Source organism: Phyllostomus discolor, chromosome 6 (assembly GCF_004126475.2).
Source record: "Phyllostomus discolor isolate MPI-MPIP mPhyDis1 chromosome 6, mPhyDis1.pri.v3, whole genome shotgun sequence".
NCBI classification, from domain to species: Eukaryota; Metazoa; Chordata; class Mammalia; order Chiroptera; family Phyllostomidae; genus Phyllostomus; species Phyllostomus discolor.
In genome coordinates this window covers 111,719,681-111,740,134 of record NC_040908.2, presented here as the reverse complement: position 1 = coordinate 111,740,134, position 20,454 = coordinate 111,719,681, and the positions used below count along the sequence as shown (strand labels likewise).

General features: G+C 36.4%; 1 protein-coding gene across 23 annotated transcripts in view; it reads right to left on the bottom strand.

Annotated features, from left to right (window-relative positions):
- The window catches only part of DLG2 (discs large MAGUK scaffold protein 2), a 1,904,207-nt gene that overhangs the window by 571,252 nt on the left and 1,312,501 nt on the right, over positions 1 to 20,454 (bottom strand). For all 23 annotated transcript variants that reach the window (XM_036030125.1, XM_036030122.1, XM_036030121.1 and 20 more), the window contains one exon: positions 12,499 to 12,623. In XM_036030125.1, coding sequence (XP_035886018.1) covers positions 12,499 to 12,623 — 125 coding nt within the window. The remainder of the gene's footprint in view (positions 1 to 12,498; positions 12,624 to 20,454) is intronic.

The following is a 20,454-nucleotide window of genomic DNA, read 5'->3' as shown; positions in this document are numbered from 1 at the left end:
TGTTTTTCTTCTTTTCCTGCTCTATCCCCAGCTCCGAGTATCTGATACACAGCAGAATACTCAGTATTTCCAGACAAATGGGTAAAAAAGTCTGAGAGTAAAATGGAAGGCTCAGTGTCAGTTAATAAATACTTGTTTTACTCCTTATGTTTGTCATTTCACTTAGTTTTCCAACTTCAGTGACTTGTCACAGGAGTAGGTGACAAGGGCATCAGCTCACTGAAGATGCTGCATCCCACTGCACTGAAAAATCCGGAGACCAGGACCCCTCACTCCCCACACTCCTACAGAGGTTGCTCTGCACGTTCCCCTTTTTGACTTAGATTTGCATGTTTGATGGCTCAACCCAATGTCAGAGAAGTAGAAAGGCAGAGGAGATGAAGTTATGGCACATAAAGCAGCTCTGGTATTTGCACAGTCAGCCCCATAATTAATGGATAAGATGCCTTTGAATGAAGCTCTAAAATATATGATTTTATAATAATACCTACATGGGAAATAAATATTAAAAGACTTATTTGTGTTTTAACACATATATAAACAGAGGAAGCAGAAATAATTCATTCTTTAATTGATTGTTTTCTGAAAGAAAGCATAGCTCCCCTCCCCACCAATGTCTGTCTTTTTTAAAAGGTAATTTAGTACTAAATTAGATTGTAATATTTAAAGAAGTTAATGGAGGATAAAAGAAGGGAAATTATATTAATGTTTAAATTAGTACAGGGTATTGTGAATTATAAGCTAGGGCCCTAATAGCTGTGTTCTAACTACAAAACTAACTTCTGTAACTAAAAGTGATTTTGGCTGATTTCAGATAACAGGTGGTTCTTCACAAGCCAATTATGGGTCACTTGCCTGAGGTTGACTTGTAAATTGTCTTAACTCAGAGTGTTGTGGTAACACCAATGCTGAATGTTAAAACCTCTTTGGAAGCTTGATTTTCTTCCCTGTAAAAACTGTTATTCTTAATTCATTCATCTGTGATGTGTAAACAAGCTTCTGCCCTATAATTTTTTAAACCAAGAAAGTAGTTAGTATTGAAGCCAGTTTTCAAACACTGCAACCCTGAAATGTATGAGTAACAGCTTACCTGGGGATAGTTATTTTTCCCCCAGTAACTATCAGAGTTTTTAATCTCTTCTACAAAGTTGTTCATTGGAGTGTAATAAACAACTTAAATGTTCAAAAATAGGGTAGAGGTAAGTAATGTTACATCTATATGACATGAAACTATGCAAATATTTAAACTAATCTTTGAAAAGTATGTTTTATGTAAGAAAATGATCATCTTGTAATATTAAATGAAAAAGACAAACTAAAAAGTTTATATAAAAATCTGCTCTGAATATGAAAATATATAATAAATAGATCCTTTTGGTGATGGAATTACAAATGATCCAAATTTACTTTGTAAAATCTATAGTTCCTAAATTTTCACAATGAATATGAATTGCTTTCTAATTAATGTACAGAGGTGGGTGGGTGTGTAAGAGAAACATGGTTCAGTTGGCTCTCGGATGTCTCTAACCTGGGACCCAACCTGGCTCACAACCCAGGTATGGGAATCGAACCAGCAACCTTTGGTTTTGCAGGACAATGCCCAACCCATTGAGTTACACCAGTCAGGGTGGAAGAGAAATCTTGAGAAACCAGGTTGCCTGGCTTGGACAGGGCAGGGTAAACGCTGCCTTGAGAGGAATACAAGTCTCCATTTTAATGTTGTCACAGCCCCCGCACAGGAGCTGGATGAATGTTAAGTATCTCTGACAGCTTTATGATTTTGGCCTCTAATAAGCCAATTTGCAATGATCTGATGCTTGCAAAAATCTAACTACATTAGGCCTTTCTAAATAATGATACAATTTATAATTGTTAAAAAAACATTCTTGAAAATAATTGGTGTTACCACTGAACTAGAAGCCAGGATATCATTTGAGGGTCTCCTCCAACCCCCAGGACTGTTTCCCAAACCATTTTGCTTTGGTCTAGTTTCCAAAGAGCTATTTGCTAAAACCAATGTCAAACAGAGTTTCAGAAATTTAGAATGACAAATTGACTTCTTAGGAGATTATTAGAAGTAAATAATAATAAATGCCTTATCAGCATTTACAATTGTGACCAGCTCCTTGCTTTAGAAATAGGAATGTATTGAAGTTTTCATCTTCTCAGAACTACAGATTTAATTAAAACAAAGGGTTAATTTCCTGGCTGTGATGATAGCATTCCCACATACCTCAGACTGTTAACTAAAGTCAAATGATTAGAATTTGATTTTAAAACTAAAAATTTGCAATGATCCTCTAGTGTCCTCATTTTACGGAGAAAGCTGCAAAGCTTAAGAAAGCTGTGTAACCAGCTCAAGGCCTCAGAGCTAGTTAGTGACAGAGATACCCAGGTCTCTCTCTCATCTTCACTAGAGTAGCGCATCTTGTTAACTTTCATTCTGGACTGGGAGTTTGAGACTAGACCTGCAAACAATGCCAGAAATTGGTCCCTGCATACAAGCGGGGGCTGTGATTAAATCAAAAGATTTATGCACCCATCCCATGCAACCAGTCTTAAGAGATGTGAACCATCATGTCTGTGTCTTAATCCTATCGCTCCTTTGCCAGGAATCAATATATTCTTTTTTTCCTTAACTATCCTTGGATAACTGGACTTTATAAAACCCAGTCTGAATTAATCCTCCTAAATTTTAATGTATTTCAGTGATTTGTGTTTGGCTTTTGAAAATAAAAACTTGACTCAGGATCATTTTTTCTCAACTATTGATATTTTAGCAGCTGGGATACAGGTCAAGTATCTGTTAGTTTGTCTAGGAAGTGGAAGCATGGTGCAATATTTGCCTCCTCTAAAGATTACTTAGACCATGCAGGCATGGAGGCCAAACCAAAGGTGTTCTCTACTTGGTGAACAGATTGAACAGCTCTCCTAAGTGATAGACCTTCAAATGAAGTATATTGATAACTTGACAGCAGTGTGAAGAAGTAATGAGCTTTCTGAAACTAGAAAAAGATATCCTCAGATTTGTAAATAAGAATATATATTTTATGCCAGAAAAGAATGATTGGATATTTTTATAACAGCTTTATTGAGATATAACTTAATACTTTAAAATTCACCCTTTTTTAAAGAGTGCAATTCAGTGATTTTCCTCAGAGGTGTGCAATCACTGGCACTACTTTATTCTAGGAAATTTTCATCATACCCCAAATAAATCCTATGCTCATTACCAGGCCCTGGCAAACACTCATCTATTTTCTATTTATATGGATTTCTCTATTCTGAACTTTTCATAAAAATAAAATTGTACAAAATGTGATGTTTTGCATATAGCTTCACTCACTTAGAATACTATTTTTAAGATTCATCTGTGATGTAGTATGCACCAGTACTTTATTCATAGCATAATAATATTCCATTATATGCATATCATAATTTATTCATTCATCTGTTGGATGGACATTTCGGTTGTTTCTACTTTATGGCTATTAGAAGTAGTGTTGCCATAGACATTCATGGGTTTCTCTCTGTTTTCAATTCTTTTTGAATATATTCCTAGGAATAGAGTTTTTTATATGGTAACTCAAATTTTGAGCAACTGTTTTCCAGACTGTTTTCCATAGTGGCTATACCATCTCATCTTCTCACTAATGGTGAATGAGGGTTGTGATTTCTCTGTACCCTGACTCACACTTGTTTTTGTCTATCTTTTTGATTATAGCCACCATTTTGGGTGTGAAGTGGTATCTCATTATTGTCTTGGTTTTCAGTTCCCTAAGGAATAATGTTGTTGAACATCTTTTTATGTGCTTATTAGCCATTTGTGTGTCATCTTAAAAGCATCTATTCAAATCTGTGGCAGGCTGGCTAATGGCTCCGCAAGGAAGCCCAACTCCTAATCTCTGATCTGTGAATGTTACATTACAGGTCAAACAGATTTTACAAAAACATGTGGTTAAATTAAGAATCTTGAGATGGAGAGATTATCCTGATCATTTGCGTGAGTCAAATATAATCACAGGAGTTCTTTAAGAAGGAGGCTGCAGAGTTATAGTCAGAGAAAAGACATGATAACAGAAGAAAAGTTTGGACTGATGGTCTTTGGTGAAGAAGAAAGAGTTATGAGCCAATAAATTCAGGTGCCTTCAAAAAGCTGAGATTTTCAAGGCCAGGGAATTGATTTTCTCATAGGTCCCCTGAAGCCATCCTGCCAACATCTTGAATTTGTTCCAGTGAGGCTGATTTTAGATTTCTGACCACTGGAAGTCTAAGATAATAAATTTGTGTTATTTTATGTCACTAAGTTTGTAGTAATGTGTTAAGGCAGTGATAGAAAACTAACACAAAATCCTTTGCTAGTTTTCAAATTGAGTGATTTGTCTTTTTATTGTTGAGTTGTGAAAATCCTTTGTATATTCCGGATACAAGTTCCTTATTAGATATATTACTGTAAATATTTTCTCCCATTCTGTGGGCTGTTTTTTCCACTTTCTTTTTTAAAGACTTGTTTATTAATTTTTAGATAGAAAGCAAGGGAGGGCAAAACAGAAGGAGAGAAACATCAATGTGAGAGGAAAATGTTAATCAGTTGCCAATCATAGGTGCCCTGACTGGGGATCGAATCTGCAACCCAGCATGTGCCCCAGCTGGGAATTGAACTGGTGACCTTTTGCTTTACAGGACAACACCCGATGAATTAAGCCGCACTGGTCAGGGATTTTCTTAAAAAAAAACTTCCTTGATGGTATACTTTGCTGCACAAAAGTTTTGGATTTTGATGAAATTTGATTGATCTGTTGTTTTCTTTTGTTCTCCACTGCCTAATCTAGGGTCCTAAAGCTTTATTCTTCTGTTTTCTTCCAAGATTTTTATAATTTAAGCTCTTACATTCAGGTCTATGACCCACACTGAGTTAATTTTTGTGTGTGATATGAGGTAGAGCCCAACTTAGTTCTTTTGCATGTGCATATCCCGAAGTCTTGGAATAATTTGTTTAAAAAAGGCAGAAGGAGCATGTCTTCTATAAAATTATTTCATTGAACCCATAGAGGGATTTCTGTTTAGATTACATAATAGTTGACAAAAATAGGAAAACTGTTGGAGATGTCTTTCCAGCTATGACTGTATGTGGGTGCCTGGTGTTCTACCAGATGCATAGCTGAAATTATTCTTTTTGTTTAGTAATTTTCATTTGTGTAGTTCTAAGTTGGGAACTTGTCATTACCAGTCACCATGGAACCACTTGCTAAGTGATTTTTTTCTTGTCTAAGCAGGGTGTCAACACATTTAGAACTAATATTGATGGAGAAAATTAAAGGACAGAGGGCTATTTCCTCTCACCCCTTTTCATTCTTGTGGGTATAGAAGGAAGGAAATAATCCATCAGAATGAGCCCACTGAGACTCTAACCATACTTCTTTCTAAGGAGAGAGCTCATGTAATGTGCACTGGATAGTGAAGTCCCTCTCATGAAGATCTTATTCATGTCAGCAGATAGGCTTATGTGTTTGTGTTAGCCTCAAAACAATGATGGAAAAAAATTCACTTGGCTTTGAAGACAATGACAGCCTCCCTTTCAATGGAAAAATTGGGATAAGCATAGTTATTTGGGGCAATAATCAGTTGGGTTACAGTGGAAATTGATAGGCTGGACTTGGTGACTCATGAAGTTTTGGTTTGGAATTGTCCAAACTCATGGAAGTTCAATGTGAAGAGGTACTCCAAGGCTTTAGTAAATTCGTGCTGTTTCCCTAATTGAAAATCTTTTATTTCCTTAAGTAATCTGAAAGTGGAATTTGGGCATAAGTTTTACACCATGATGTTTGGAAGCTGGTACTTTTCATTTGCATAGGAAATGTTAAAGCAGAGGTTTGTCATCTGTGTTTTCAAGCTGTATGATGTCTTCAGCTTCTTATAATCACCACTTTTCCTCTTTTTCTTTTCTTTTTCCTTTTCTTCCCCTTCCCCTCTCTCTTTCTTCTTGTGTTCTTATTTTAAAATCACTAGTGAGTTATTGAATATAAATTAATAAAAAATCAAATGAGGGAACTACCAAATGACAGCCAAAAGAATGATGTAGTAGTTTATACACAGCGGTTATGCTCTTGAAACCTTGGTGTTTGACCTCTCATCTTTGATCAGTATAGTCAAACCTCACTGTGATAAATATTATTCTTGTTTGAAATCAACATGTCTATTATCTTGGCTTTTATAAGGATAAAGCCAACCTGACCTGTAAACAGACACTGAAAGAACAAATGAAACAGTGAACTTAGAGAAAACTTGTTTTTTTTCATCTTGTCTGGGAGTAGAAATGATTGTGCTGAGGGCTAAGAGATTATTTTGTGTCACTTGTCAAGAAATTGGCAAGCAGCCATCTTTAGTGCCTGCCACTACATGCTGCTTTTGTGCTGTGGACGGGTTTAATAAATGTACTGTTGTGTAAAATGTCATTACCGCATCACCGAGCAGAGGCTGTCATGTGATAGCTCTTCCCCAAGATGACAGATCAATATTGGTCCTCAGCAACCCAGGGGCTTGAAGACACACAGAGGGCATTTTTATGGTTCATATTCAAAACTAGAAATAAAACTCATTCTTTAAAACATGGAAATATATCTATTTTGCTCTGGAAGAAAACCTAGTTATTTTTTAAATGTTCTGACTTTAAAGGTAGGTAATGTATCAGATTTTAATGACGAATTCTAAAAGAAAAAATACAAATGACTACTAACATTTTTTCAAAAGTTCAATTTTACTGTTAATCAAATAAATGTAAAGCGAAGAAATATATCACTTTTTGCCTTGGTAAACAGCCCAAAACTACATCTGTGCAAGCACATGCAGTGCTGACAGTGTCATAAAATGGGCCCTCTCCGAAACTGTTGGTGGATGTAGAATTCGGTGCTATCTTTCTGAAAAGAAATTTATCAATGTGTATCACAATTCTGTACACTATTCACACTTTTTGGTCCAGAAATTCTAGAAATATGCCCAAAGAAAATGATGAGAAACAGGGCCAACAGTGTCTTCTAAAAGACTGCTAGTTATTTAAAATGCTAAGAAAATAAAAATAACCTAAACTCTTAACAATGTGAATAGTAAATATATTAAACAACAATTAAAACATGTGTAAAGGTTTTCTTTAATAATATAGGGAATGGTTTATAAAATAAGGTTATATGAATTTAAACAAATGATAGATCCTAGAACACAATCTAAACTAAATAAAGAACAAAATAGCAAAACCAAATAGCAGAAATAAATGTACAAAATATATTAGTAGTAACTGACTCTATTTTATGTAAAAATCAATGTGTTCAGTTTTGTATAGTTTGTCTACTCTTCTGCATTTTATACATATCTCAAAAGACCATTTTTATATCCATGAACACATGTGCACAAAAAGTTATATTTAAAAATAGGTTGTCTAGAGAAATTCATTTAAACCACATATGCTCTCTTGCCTGGCCCCTTAGCTCTCATTACCCATTCTTCCTGAAGCTTCTGGCTCTCTCCCTCACTCTAGCTTAGACTCACATCTCCAGCCATCAGATGTAACAACACATCTCAGCTAGTCCATCTCTCTTGTTCCTCCCATTGGGGGACTGGTTTCTTCCCTATTTCTGACCTTGGTCCTCTCCCTTCTTCTGACTGTTCAATGCCTCTTGCTTCCAGGTGTGCAAAGGGTCTGAGACCAGTCGTGAAACCTGCTCAGCGTTTCTGAACTTTAATGTGTGGTACTACTGGCAGGAGCCTCAACAGGGAAGTCAGGCTGCAGCCCAGCTGTAAGTGAATTTCAGGGTCCATAATTCCCTACTGTCCATATTAGTTTTTAATTGCTATGTGACAAATTACCATAAGCTTAACAGTTTTAAGCAACATATATTTAGTATCTCAGTGTTTCAGTAGATCAGAAGTCCAAGGACAGCTTAGCAGAATCCTTTCCTCTGGGTCCCATGTGGTTACCATCAAGGTATCACCTGGATAGCATTCCTTTTGGGAATCTAGGATCCTCTTCTGAGCTCATGTGTCTGTTGAAAGAATTCAGCTGTGTGACTGGTTTCTCTCGTCCTGCTAGCTGTGGACTGGGGACTGCCCTCAGGTACTTGCCATGTGGCTCTCTCCATAGATCTTACAACAGGGAAATTTGCTTCATCCCAGCCAGCAAGACAATCTGTTTACCCTTACAGTGCTCACTGGATTAGGCTGGGCCAACACAGAATAATCTCCCTTTTGACTAACTCAAAGTCAACTGGTTAGAGACCTCAATTACATTTGTGAAATCTCATTTGCCAAATAAAGCAATATTACTGCAGGAGTGATATTCCCTCATATGCACAGGTCCTGCCCACACTCAAGGGGAAGGAATTATATGGTGATGTGGGTTACTGGACAGTCACCTTACAATTCCGTCTGCCGTACATGTTCATCTCTGGCTGTCATAGACTTGAGGCTCAAATTCAGTATTCTGTTAAATAGCTGGCTCTGCACACTGAGTTGTGTTGAGGGCCTTTGAATTTTACACAACTTGTTCATACTTTACTATTTCATTTAATCCTTACCACAACTTCCTGAGATATATGCTTCTATCTCCAACTTACCTGTGAGGAAACTGGAGGACAGAGACCTTAAAAAGAACTCCCATGTCACATAGCTAGAAAATGGAACTTGAAACCCAGGTCTTCTGACTCTAAATAGTATCATCTTTCTCCCACATCATTTTTCTGTAGCAACCATTGAGATCTGGGCTCAGTTTGGAGACTGACCTAATTAGGGAGAAAGTTACTTTTCTCCTCATCTGTGTCCAAAATATAACTCAGAACTTAAAATACATAAATATTAGAGCCAGACTTTCTGGGTTTGAATTCTGGCTCCCACATTGACCAGCAGTACAATTCTGTGCAAGTTACTTAATTTTCCAGTTACTCAATGTTCTACTCTAAAAAATGAGAAAAGTATGGGTTTAACCCAATTGTTATACAGTTTAAATGAGTTAATACCAGAAAAGTACTTGGCACATTGAAGCACTACATTGGTCTTGGCTATTATTATTATTGATCTGATTATTATATTTTGATTAATGTAAAGTCCATATTAGTACTCTCCTCTGAGCCAGCTCATCATCTTACTTTTCTGGGCTTTAGATTATCTGGAAATTTTAGTATTATTTAATTGTCAAAAGTATAATTAAAAATGGAAAAGATACATTTAAAAAATTTTAAGTGTCTCTAACCCATAGGCAAGACCAAAGAATTTGTCAAATAAAACTATGTTTTATGAAATTTTTTCAATGAGGGAAACATATCAGCTTCAGTTGATTACATAAAGTTGAGAATAGATACTGTTTTAGTATCATACACACTTTTAAATGGGCTCTAGTTCTCCTATATTATGACCGAGAGAAAAACAAATGTAAAGAGATAGGAACAGGAAGCTTAGGGAAAGATATAGAAGATGAAAGGAGCCTGAAAGAAAGGCAGAAAGGATGAGAAAGGAAATAACACATCATAGAGAAAAAGGGAAAGAAACAGAGGCAAGAACAGAGGAAAGACTATCGAGAGGTAGAGAGGGCAGGTAAGAAAAAGGGGGGAAGTTTGCTAAAATTTATTGAGAACCTACTATCTAGCTGGCATAAGTAGGGACTTAGGTTATCTCACTGAATTCTCAGAACAACTCAGTGAAGTAGCTATTATTGTCATCATTTTACAGATGAGACACAGTGACTAAAGCGTTTATCTTTTCCAAGGCCAATTATGTTAGTATATAGATATAAGAAACTAGATCTTTCCAGAGCCTATTGTAATGTGATGCTTCCCTGTCCATAAGGACCAACCCTGAGATAATTACTCCTTACAGCTTATTGGTCCAGCTTCAAGCAGTGTTCTTGTTACACTGAGAAAAGACTCTTAGGTGGGCTTGGGCTGCCTCTTAACACTACCTTAGAATGTTATTTACTTTGGTCAAGACCATTTAAATTCTAGATAAAGTACAGAACCATATGGTTGATACCTTAGGATAAGCCATCTTTTTCTGAGCCTCAGTTTCCTCATCTTTAAAATGTATGTTTTGAACTAGATACATTTCCAAATTCTAAAAATCTATACTTAATGTCATGCTGTCAGATTTTAAATTATGTTGGAATTCTTAGATGTCCCCAAGCCATTCAAGTTCAAGGCATGAAGCAGTGGAGTGAGAAACAATCTCATCAGCAGTAGCAAGGATCTATCAAAATGAAGTGGAAACCCTCACCATAGCTGTCTTAACACAGACAAAAAGCTGTAATGTGGATTGGGTGTACATATATTTAGTTTCTCAGGACAACTATTCAAGACTTTTGCAGGTTGTTTATTGCACAACTTCAGGAGGTGACATCCACATACACACTCATAGGCCATGGCTCTGGCTCCACAAAGACCAATGGGTAGAGGTCACAATGAAGAAAACCGTGGCTCAGTAGAAAAATAACAAATTTTTGTGATGTGTACAGTTTCCCCTTAACATTGTGAAAACTTTAGGAGTTTTTAGGCAGAGATCATGTAACATAGGGAATTCTACTATTAAGTGAGAGATTATTGAGTACATAAGTGACATCTAGGACTTATTTTTGGATGCATTCAAAGCTTGCAGAGTGATCTTCTTAAAGTCATTAAGCCTTAATTTCCTGAGTCCATATTATAATGGCTATAATAATGGTACATAATATACATAAATGTACATAATATGTATATAATAATGGTAGTTTATATTTTTATTTACTTCCATCTATCTATCTATCTATCTATCTTCTTAGCACAATACCTCACATGATCAAAGCTCAATAAATATAAACTATCATTACACTTATCTCTTTACAACTATTAAGTGATCCTTCCAGAATAGCAGAACTTTCTTTTATCTCCATGGGTATAATATTGCCACCCATGCTTGCAGGTAAAGAATGGTGGCACTCTCAGAAATGATACTTTTTATTCTTAACTATGGGCTAAGCAGGTAACATATAGTATGACATAATGATTGTGGTCCACCATTTTCTGAATTATCCTCTAACAGCTAAGTATCCAGCATTAGCAGACCCAGTGCCCACCATGGCTTGCAGAATTACACAGCAACTATTTCAAACTGTTCACTCTGTAGCAGGGATATTTCTTCACTCAGAAATTAATTTTGTCAAATCAGCTTGAAAATCCCATTGTCAAAAAGCATGCATTGCTTGAGGGAGAGTCACTAATTTCTTTTCTTGTTGAGAGGAGGTGCAGATGTACCTTAAAAAATTGTGATTCTCCCCCACAAGCTGTAAAGATGCAGCTGTCAAAAGTGATCCCTGCATCAGAAGAATTGAGTGGAGTACAAAAGTGTTCTTGGCTGCTTTATGAGAAAACCTGTAAACTAACTTATTTATACTAAGTGAAGAAACAGACTGAGGAAGGTCCATGAAACTTCCATTTCTGCTACTTAGGTCATTGTCCTCACTGTGGCTCCATGCTGGCTGAAGTCATTCTTACCTATAGGACTTTGCTTGTGCTAACCTCCCCCCTCATTAGTTTACCCTCCTCCTTCCTCTTTTCATTCATTTGGCGAGCATTTATTGATCAACTTCTATATATAACTGCCTAGTCTGAGAGGATTACAATATGGTAGAGGCACTAAAATAACATGAGGACATCTTTATCTCCCCAAGGAAATCTTTTCTAGTTGTCCCAATTCACAATGTGTTTTAGCTAGTGTTTTGATCTCTGATAGAATTTTATATATTTACTAATCGCCCCAGCTGGGTAACTCTTAATTCGCCAAATAATCTTCAGTTCTTTAAAAAGAGGGGCCCTGACTCAAGCAGCTACTGCTCTCACCTGAGCATTATCAGCTCTGCTCCATCTAGCTACTTCACCTCACCTTGTGGTCTTCATCCAAGTCAAGTAGGTTTCCCTCTGTTGGGACAACTTGCTCTTTCTCCCTCTGTGTTCTCATTCAGATTTGTGGGGTTAGTGAAGTCTTAATTATTTTTTAAGACACAGAAGGGAATCTTCTTATGGAGTAGTTTTCTAGACATGGTACAAACTCTGACCTAAAGCCCTTGAAAATGGCTACTGAATCTATAAATATTGAATAGACACAGTGTCTATAACATCATGTTATTTGTTAATATTACTTAAAATATATTATTTTCCTGTACACTTTATTATTTGCTCATCAGCTGATAGGATTCTTCTCTCCAACCAGGCTGAAGGTTGAATGCAACAAAAGATATATCTGCATCCCCTCCTCCCAGTGCCTGGACTGATGAATGTGATAGCTGTCAACAAGCGCAAATTACATACCACTTGAAATTCAATAGATAATGAGAGACCTGAAAAGTCACTGGAGAACACTTTCTTTGACAGCCTTCTCTGTGAAGTATAGAACTTTCATAGAGTTATTATTCTCCAAAGGTATAAAAGTGTCTCATTGATATGGCAGATTTACTTTCCAGATGATTCTAATGTTTCAGTTCTTTACCTGAGCCTGCCATCCTCTGCTGCAGCACCTCCTGGTATGATCTTCGTAATAAATATGCCAGGGTCATCTCCAATATGGGGATTATCTGTCCCTCCAGCAATACTGAATCCCAGGCCAGAATTCCCCTGTAGAAACAATAAGTAGACATTAAATGATGTGGCTGTCACCCAAACCCAGTTCCCCTTGCACTCCGTCTTATCATCTCATGGCTTAAATGGAAGTCAGGTGACGACAGTCCTGTGTGCAAAGCTATAAAGTGTACTGCACTGTCAGCGGACAAAGAAAGGTCGGAAAAAACACTCAGGTTCCTTCCTGTGCTGCAAGCATTCAGGGGCCTTACATTTTTGCTTATTCCAGGGGCTTTATATTTTTACTTTTAAGAAATGTTTCCTTTATACAGCAATAAAATGATCATTTTAAAGTAGAAAATAAAAGCTTACAAGTTATGTAATATAAAAATACAAAAAATGATTACCGTCAATTGTAAAAATTATACACAAATATGAAAAAAGAATGGAAGGAAACAAGTTACATGAAAACATTTGATTTGGTAGAATAGTGACAGTTGGATTTTTCATTTTATTATTTTCAGTATTGTTGTTCCAGTAATGTTTATTCATCAAATAACTGTGTTCCTATGTAACAAGGAACTGATTTCAGAAGTAAGGGCCGCTTTTAAAGTCATAATATATATGAGATACTTCTCAGTTATAAACAGGTTTTAATTTGCAGTACATGTAGAAAAGGAATGCCTCAATGCTGCAGCAGGTAAATTTGAATAGCTTTTTTCTAATAAAGCAGATTACTTCTGCTTTATTACTTCTGCAGATTATAGTAATTAACATCAAATATACAATATAACCTTTTGAAATTTCTATGTAAGACAATTAAAGTCTCCCTAAAATTCACAAATCATCTTACTTAACGTATTTCTTATTTACAAATTTTCTTTATATCTATCTCCATGGCTACATTATACTTCCACATTATAATTTTTTTTCTAATTTACATTATACTTTAACTTGTCTCCATACAGCTAAATAGTCTTTATAATTATCTATTTTATTTTATTTATTTTTAATAATTTCTCATTTTAAATGACTAAATAATTATTTCATCAAGGTCATATACCATCATTTATTTAAATAGTCCCTGGCCACTGGATATTGTGTGCGTGTGTGTGTGCGCACGTGCACATACTTATGTATATGTATATATACATATACATACATATATACACACACTTTTATGACAAATATAGCTTACTAAATTTATGATCACTTGATTAAGTTCTGTTCTTGGGTAAAAAGAGATAAAGACTAAGAACTTGGTAGTTAATGTACAAAATTAATTGGGGCAGACAATTAATAAAAAAAGTTCAGTGTTAAGATAGGTCAACTATAAACTGTTATACCACTGCAAAAGTCAAGATACTATTTACCAATTTTATGGATTAAATTAATAAAACTCTATGCTCCAGAGGGCTGTTTTCACAATTGCATATTTTTGTTGAAAGGTTTAAATTAATAATTCAACCATAGTAACTAATATCCCATGTCTTTATACTTCTAACATTTCTCAAATTTTGATTGATCTTTGAAAAATTCCAATGTTCACTGAACAGAGATGTTACTTAGTAGTGGTCATGTAATCATGAATTTTACATTTATTAAATACCAGCTCTGTGCTTGGCACTAGACTAAGCCCTAGTGTTACAGCTCTGAATATGTCAATTTCTGGGGCACATGAATGGGGTACAGAAAACAGGAGTGGCTAACAAGAGAAGAAACATACGGACTTTTCCTGAAGGTGAATAGCAGTTAGTTACTTTTAAGGCAGTCACTATGAGAGCTGGGGAGGAGGACAGAATGTTCCAGGCAGATGGAAGAACATAATGTAAAACTCTGATGTGAGAAAGGGGATGTCAGGTTGGTCCAAGAAACAGACAATAAGGCTGGAACAAAGAAAGGAAGGAGAATTAGATTAGATGAGTCCTTATCATGAGATTCTTCAGAGCAGAATGCATATAAATCCAGCTTTGGTTTTAAGTACCTATTGATACCAGATGACTGTATCAGTATTGGATGAGTATCAGTATTGGTGTGACTATCTTGAAGCTAAAGCTACAGAGATTAAAACAGGATGACTTTCACTTTCATGGAGTTCAAGGCAGAGCAGACAAGGCAGTGATAGTCTGGCATCTGGTGATCAATTACATTGTCATGCTTATGTCCACCAAGACAGCATTTAGGTGATTTATAAGGCAGTATCTAAAGTCTGTGAATTCTGGAAGGACAGGATGAGAATATGGGCATCTTCAGTGTAGTTGGGTCTAGCTCCAAGAACATTGACTGCAGTATGTTGGCTTTACTAGACTTCATACCTCAGGGATAATGATTTCTTGATTAATTGGGGTAAGGAAGGAGGAAAACAGAGAATGGGAGATTCTCAAAGGCTTACTCCTAATAACATCAATATTTTTGTAGCAAGCACTCAAAATGTGGCCATTTGATGAAGCTATTCATGATTAGCTCTTAACTTATTTTCTTTATTCCTAGTTTTAGACCTTCACCCCCAGGAACACTGAACTGAACTGCTGGCTTTTTCCTGCATAGTCCATAGTATAACCTCTCTTTTGGCCTTTATTCGATGCCATTTTCTCTACCAGAACCTTCCCATTTTCCCCTTGACTGGCTTTTTCCCTTTCATTTCCTCAGATAGGGCTCAGATGGCATTTGTTCCAGAAAACATTAAACGAGCACCCCAAACACCTCTTCTCTGGGTAAGTCATTCCTCTTTTAAGTTTTTGCAGATTTCTATGCTTATCTATGTCAGGCACTAAGTCAAAGTTGTATGTTTATGAGTCTATCTTTTCAAACTGAGTTGCAGAAAGCAGGAACTATGTTTATATATATATTTTGGTGACTTCCTTTGGCATATAGTATTGTTAAATATATATTTGATGAATGAAATAACAGACAAACAAACTTACTGAGAATATTCAAATTCTAACAGTAAGATTCAGAAAGAACACAATAAAAGGTCCACAATGGGTTCAGGGATGTCATACAGACATAAAAGCAACTTTGTTCTCTGCAGCTACAACAATAAAAATGGGAAGCCCAGAGATTCAAATTGTGGCTTAGGTGAGAGATGATGAGTAGAGCTGTCCAAACTGTGGATAGACTGCTTTGGAAGGGAGGGAGGGCTCTTCTCTCAATTGGCAGCTGTCTAGTCAGTAGACATAAGGTATCCAAATATCTCCCGAAAGGTTAAACTGGATAACTTTAAATAATTTTTCTGGTTCTCTGGCTAGATTTGTAGGAAAGCAGTTTTTGCCAACAAAGAAAAAGGAAAACATTAGGAATCTTTAGAAGAGAGGTAGATCACTGTTGCATTTTTAAAACTTATTCTGTGAACCAATAGATTTTTTCTATTGTTGTCCAATAGATTTTTGAAATAATGACTATTTTTAGAATTGATGAATATGGTGGCTCTGGCATTACTAATATATATCCCCCCTTCCCTCAAATCCACTTTGTAGAAAAGAAATAAATAGATCAAAAAGTTCACAATGAAAAAAGGTAGGTAGAGATAGGTAACTGGACCTGTGTTTCCAGTCCCAAGGATTCCTCAAAGCTTTTATGTTTCAATTAAAACCAACCTGCCAGCTGGGCCTGGTAAGTCACCAAGGTTCTTTAGAAGAGGTTCATCTGAATTCAGCTAAGGAAATTATTTAAATTGCTTTCCTATATTCCCCATTTCTTTTATCCAAGCCCTCGCTTTCAGGTCTCTGCTAGCAGCCAACAGTATTCAGTGGAGAGAGGGACTGATAAAAAGCAATAGTTAAATTACTGCCTGCTATTCTCCACAGCTGAGTCACTCCAGTCCCCTGACAATCATCCCAGAGCCAGCCAGCTGCAGGGGCAGACCCCTGAACCTCTCTCTTCTGAGCAACAATCTCTCCATGTGAATAGGCATGCCCCTGGCTGACACCCTTACATCCTGAAAATTGTGCCTAATTAACCAAATGTTGATACTTGACCCAGTCAATGGAAATTGTGAGGTGGCATGCTGGTGAGGGTGACCCCTGTACAGAGTTCTGGGTGGGCTGCTGTTCCCTTGCAGCTGGGCAGATTCCATGACTGATGAATGTAGCTGGCATGGACCATTCTTCTTCCTAGTGCCCAGTCCTCCACATTTGCTGACTCTTGCTCAGGAGCACAAGTCCATTCCCTAACCACATGGTATGTCCTCCTTCATGCACCACACTCCATTCCTCTCAGAAAAGGAATCCACATAGAGGAAATGCACTTTGCCACTTAACAGATGATTGCAAATATAAATACAATATAATCAGAAAAGCTCCTCTGTCATTAAAAATGTGTTCTCCAAATGAAAATTACACCCCAAAATAGGGTCATAAAAAAGAAGAGGGAAAATAATCATATGCATTTATAGAATGTTCCATTGACAAAAATTTTCTTTGACTTTAGGAAGTTGTTACTAATTTAAAATACTGTTTAATATAATAATTTCTAGAAATTTATCCTAAAGAAGTAATTAGAGGTATGTGCAAAGATTTATGTTCTAAGTGTTGTCATAGTATTATGTTTTTAATATAAAAAAAAACAAAACGAAAAACAACTCACAACTGCAAAATTCTCCGTCTAGAAATGAGATGCCTGTTTTCACATAAACTTTTAGGAATTGAGTTTAAAACATCCCAAAGTTTGTTACATTAAATTTTATTTTTCCAGAAGCTGCTGAGGAGACTGCATCAAGAAATATGCACTTGAGGATTAGTAACTGTAGGTTTGATAGGATCATAGGATTGATAATTTTTAGGACAGCATTTTAAGGGAATGAGGGACTGTAGGAAAGAAACAGTTTCAACAAACAGGGAGAAATCGAATGCCAGATTACAGTAGGCCAAATAACTATAAGAAGCAAAGGGTGATATAGTAAAGGTAGACTACTGTTTCTATAGTCTGAAAGAGTTTTGTTCTTAGGGGAGATATGTTTTAATGTCTGATGAAAAGCAAACAGAGTAGAGGAGACATTTTTAGAGGATAGTTGGAGGGGACTCAAGCATGTCTGTGGGATAAGGAGGCAAAGAAGACAAGGAAAATAGAGACAGACTCGGAGAGAAGGATGACAGCTAAGGGGTAGAGGGATGTTAGGGGGTGAAGGGATTGAGCAAAAAGGAAAAAGGACTCATGGACATGGACAACAGAGTGGTGACTATGTGGGCAATATAAGGGAACTAACCGATCATGGGAAAAAACAATAAAACATCAAAAACCAAAAAAATGCTTGAAAAGGAATATTGAAGCTACAGAAGAGATGAAGGGTACATGGGAAGGAGGAGTGAGAGTAGTGCCTGAGTCCAGATTCTCTGAGTGCTAACAAAGGTACTAGTTAAGACTATGTACACATATATATATGTATATGTATGTGTATATGTATGTGTGTGTATGTGTAGGTATAGCTATATCAAGGAATACAATGGTATTACAAAATAAAAAATCTTTACAATAGGTCTGTAGATAAAAAAGTGGAATAGAATATAGGATTTAAATTTTGATCTCACTTTGTAATATATATGCAGAGAAAAAAATTGGAAGTCTGTATCCATAAATGTTATTAGTGGTTCTCAAAGGATATAAAAAACATATATTCAAAAAAACTTTGTCATTTTGAGAAAATCAATTTTTAATTTTTCTTATAAATATAAATTACCATAAACACATACATGCTCACTGTAATACTTGTCTAACAAAATAACAAATGAAAGTTTGTTTTTTTGAAGCATACCTCATCTTTGGGTAGGTTGAAGGATACTCTTCTGAGATAAGAATGACCAAATTCTTATACATAAAGTGTAATTTTAAGGTGAAAGAAATTACAGGGTCTTTTAATGGGAGAGGAGAAGGACCTAAAAGAGGTCTTGACTAAAACATGTATTTCAATATTTGCCTTGTACATTTAGGTGTCAGGACTTCAGAAGGAAAAGTCTAGAATAAATTTGGAGCCTTATTTAAAGCAGTGAAAGGTTGGATTGCAAGAGAGCCACATTGGAATCAGTAGGGGTTTGTTGAGCAGCAATAAGGCAGGATATCATCAGCATGATTATGGGATTTTCTCCAACAGTGCTTAGTAATCTTGAACAGTGAAAAGGGAAGGTTTGATTAGTGTAGGGCTGAGTTTGAAAATCAAATGTGGTTGATTTTGAACAGAATGAGGAATATAAATCAGAAAAATAGCAAAGGAAGAGAAGCAAGGAGGATATTCTTAGACTGAAAGAATAGAAATGGGTAGAAAGACTGAGATCATAGCAAGGTTCAAGTATAGACCTATGGGGAACAGGGGATAGATGAAGGGGCAGCCGGTTGTGGACACTGTGAGGTTTCAGGGTTCAAGATCTTGGAGATGAAGAAGTACTCACTGACAGTCATGGGAGTGTGATAAAGGTCATGTGGATATATTAAAGTGATGATCAAGTCAAAGCACTTTGTGGCCAACACTGAAGTTTCCTTGGAAGACAGAAAGAGAATAAATGGAGAAGAAAAATATGGCCAGAATTGTTTAGTGAAAGGAACACCTAGTCTAGAGATAAAAAGGGGGTAGGATGTGAGGCAGTGTGGCAGTTAAGAGAGTTTCAGGTAGAGGAACCCTAAAAAGGAGAAAGTGCTTGAATTGTTCAAGGAACTAAAAGGAGTACAGAATAGCTATGGAGTGATAAGGAAAGGGAGAGATGAGGCTAGATCAGGTAGCAGGGGCCAGATGCTGGGGGCCAATAGGACACTGTAAGGTTTTAGGATCATGAAGATTTCAAACGGGAAAGTAACATGATCTGATTTAGTTTAAGATTACACTTGTTTTTGTTTAAAATTTTTCTGGAGAGGGTCAAAGCGGGGAACAGGGAGACCGGTTGCAGCAGTCCAGGTCAGAAACTGATGGTAGTTGGTAGGCTGGAAGCAATGGGGGTGATGAGATTTGAGACATGATTTAAAGGTAGAATTGACAGAACTTATTGTTGGAATGTGTGATAGAAAAATAAAATTTAAAAAATTATGCATAACTAGGCAAAACTGCCATATATGAGATGCAGAAGACTCTGAGGCAGTAAGGAAACCAGTTTGGGAAAAGCGAATCAAGAGTTCATTTTGGATCCTTTTGAGTTTGAGAGATCTGTTGGTGTCAGGGGGAAGAAGGAAACTTACTGAGAAAGAGTATCAATAATTGTGAACACCCAGACTGTTTTCTATATGCTAGACGCTATGCTAGATGCTATGCTAGACCTTATAACTAAGCCCCTCCTTAAGGACAGTCAAGACATTGGCAAGAAAATAGGTGGGTAATGGCAGAAATAACAGCAATAAGTGCCTGGCTGTTATTTCCTTTCATCCCCAGAACAACTCTTTGAGGGTATATGTGAAAATGTTTTGAATGTAGACCTAGGAGTATGGGCTTTCCTGAAGAAGTTAGGTTTTCTTAATAAGGAATGACATGATAAATGTGATATTTTACTGTGATTAATTCAAGGACAGTGTGCAGGCTGAATTAAGACTAGGCTGAGCAGATTAAGTCAGAAAGCAAGAGGAGTAATTTGGCATCATTTATAATGCTTGAGCTGTGAATTCTTAAGATCTGATTTAGAATGCTGTCAATAGCACTCCAGCTATAAAATTTTCAAGGAACATCTATTTTGTCCCCTACAATAGTATTTAACTGAAATGCCACTAGAATGTGATATATACTTGTCAACAGCTTCCAACACAGTCTCAACTTTTTGATAATTTTTCCAACGTAAGTTGGTAACAATGGAGTCCCTCTCTTATAACTTCATTAAACCTTCTATTTACCATGATGTCTCTGCTTGTGTTCTCTGAAAAGTTCCTGGCACCTGAAGGATTAAAGTAGATATCTGTTTATAATAGTTTCAGTGTATAG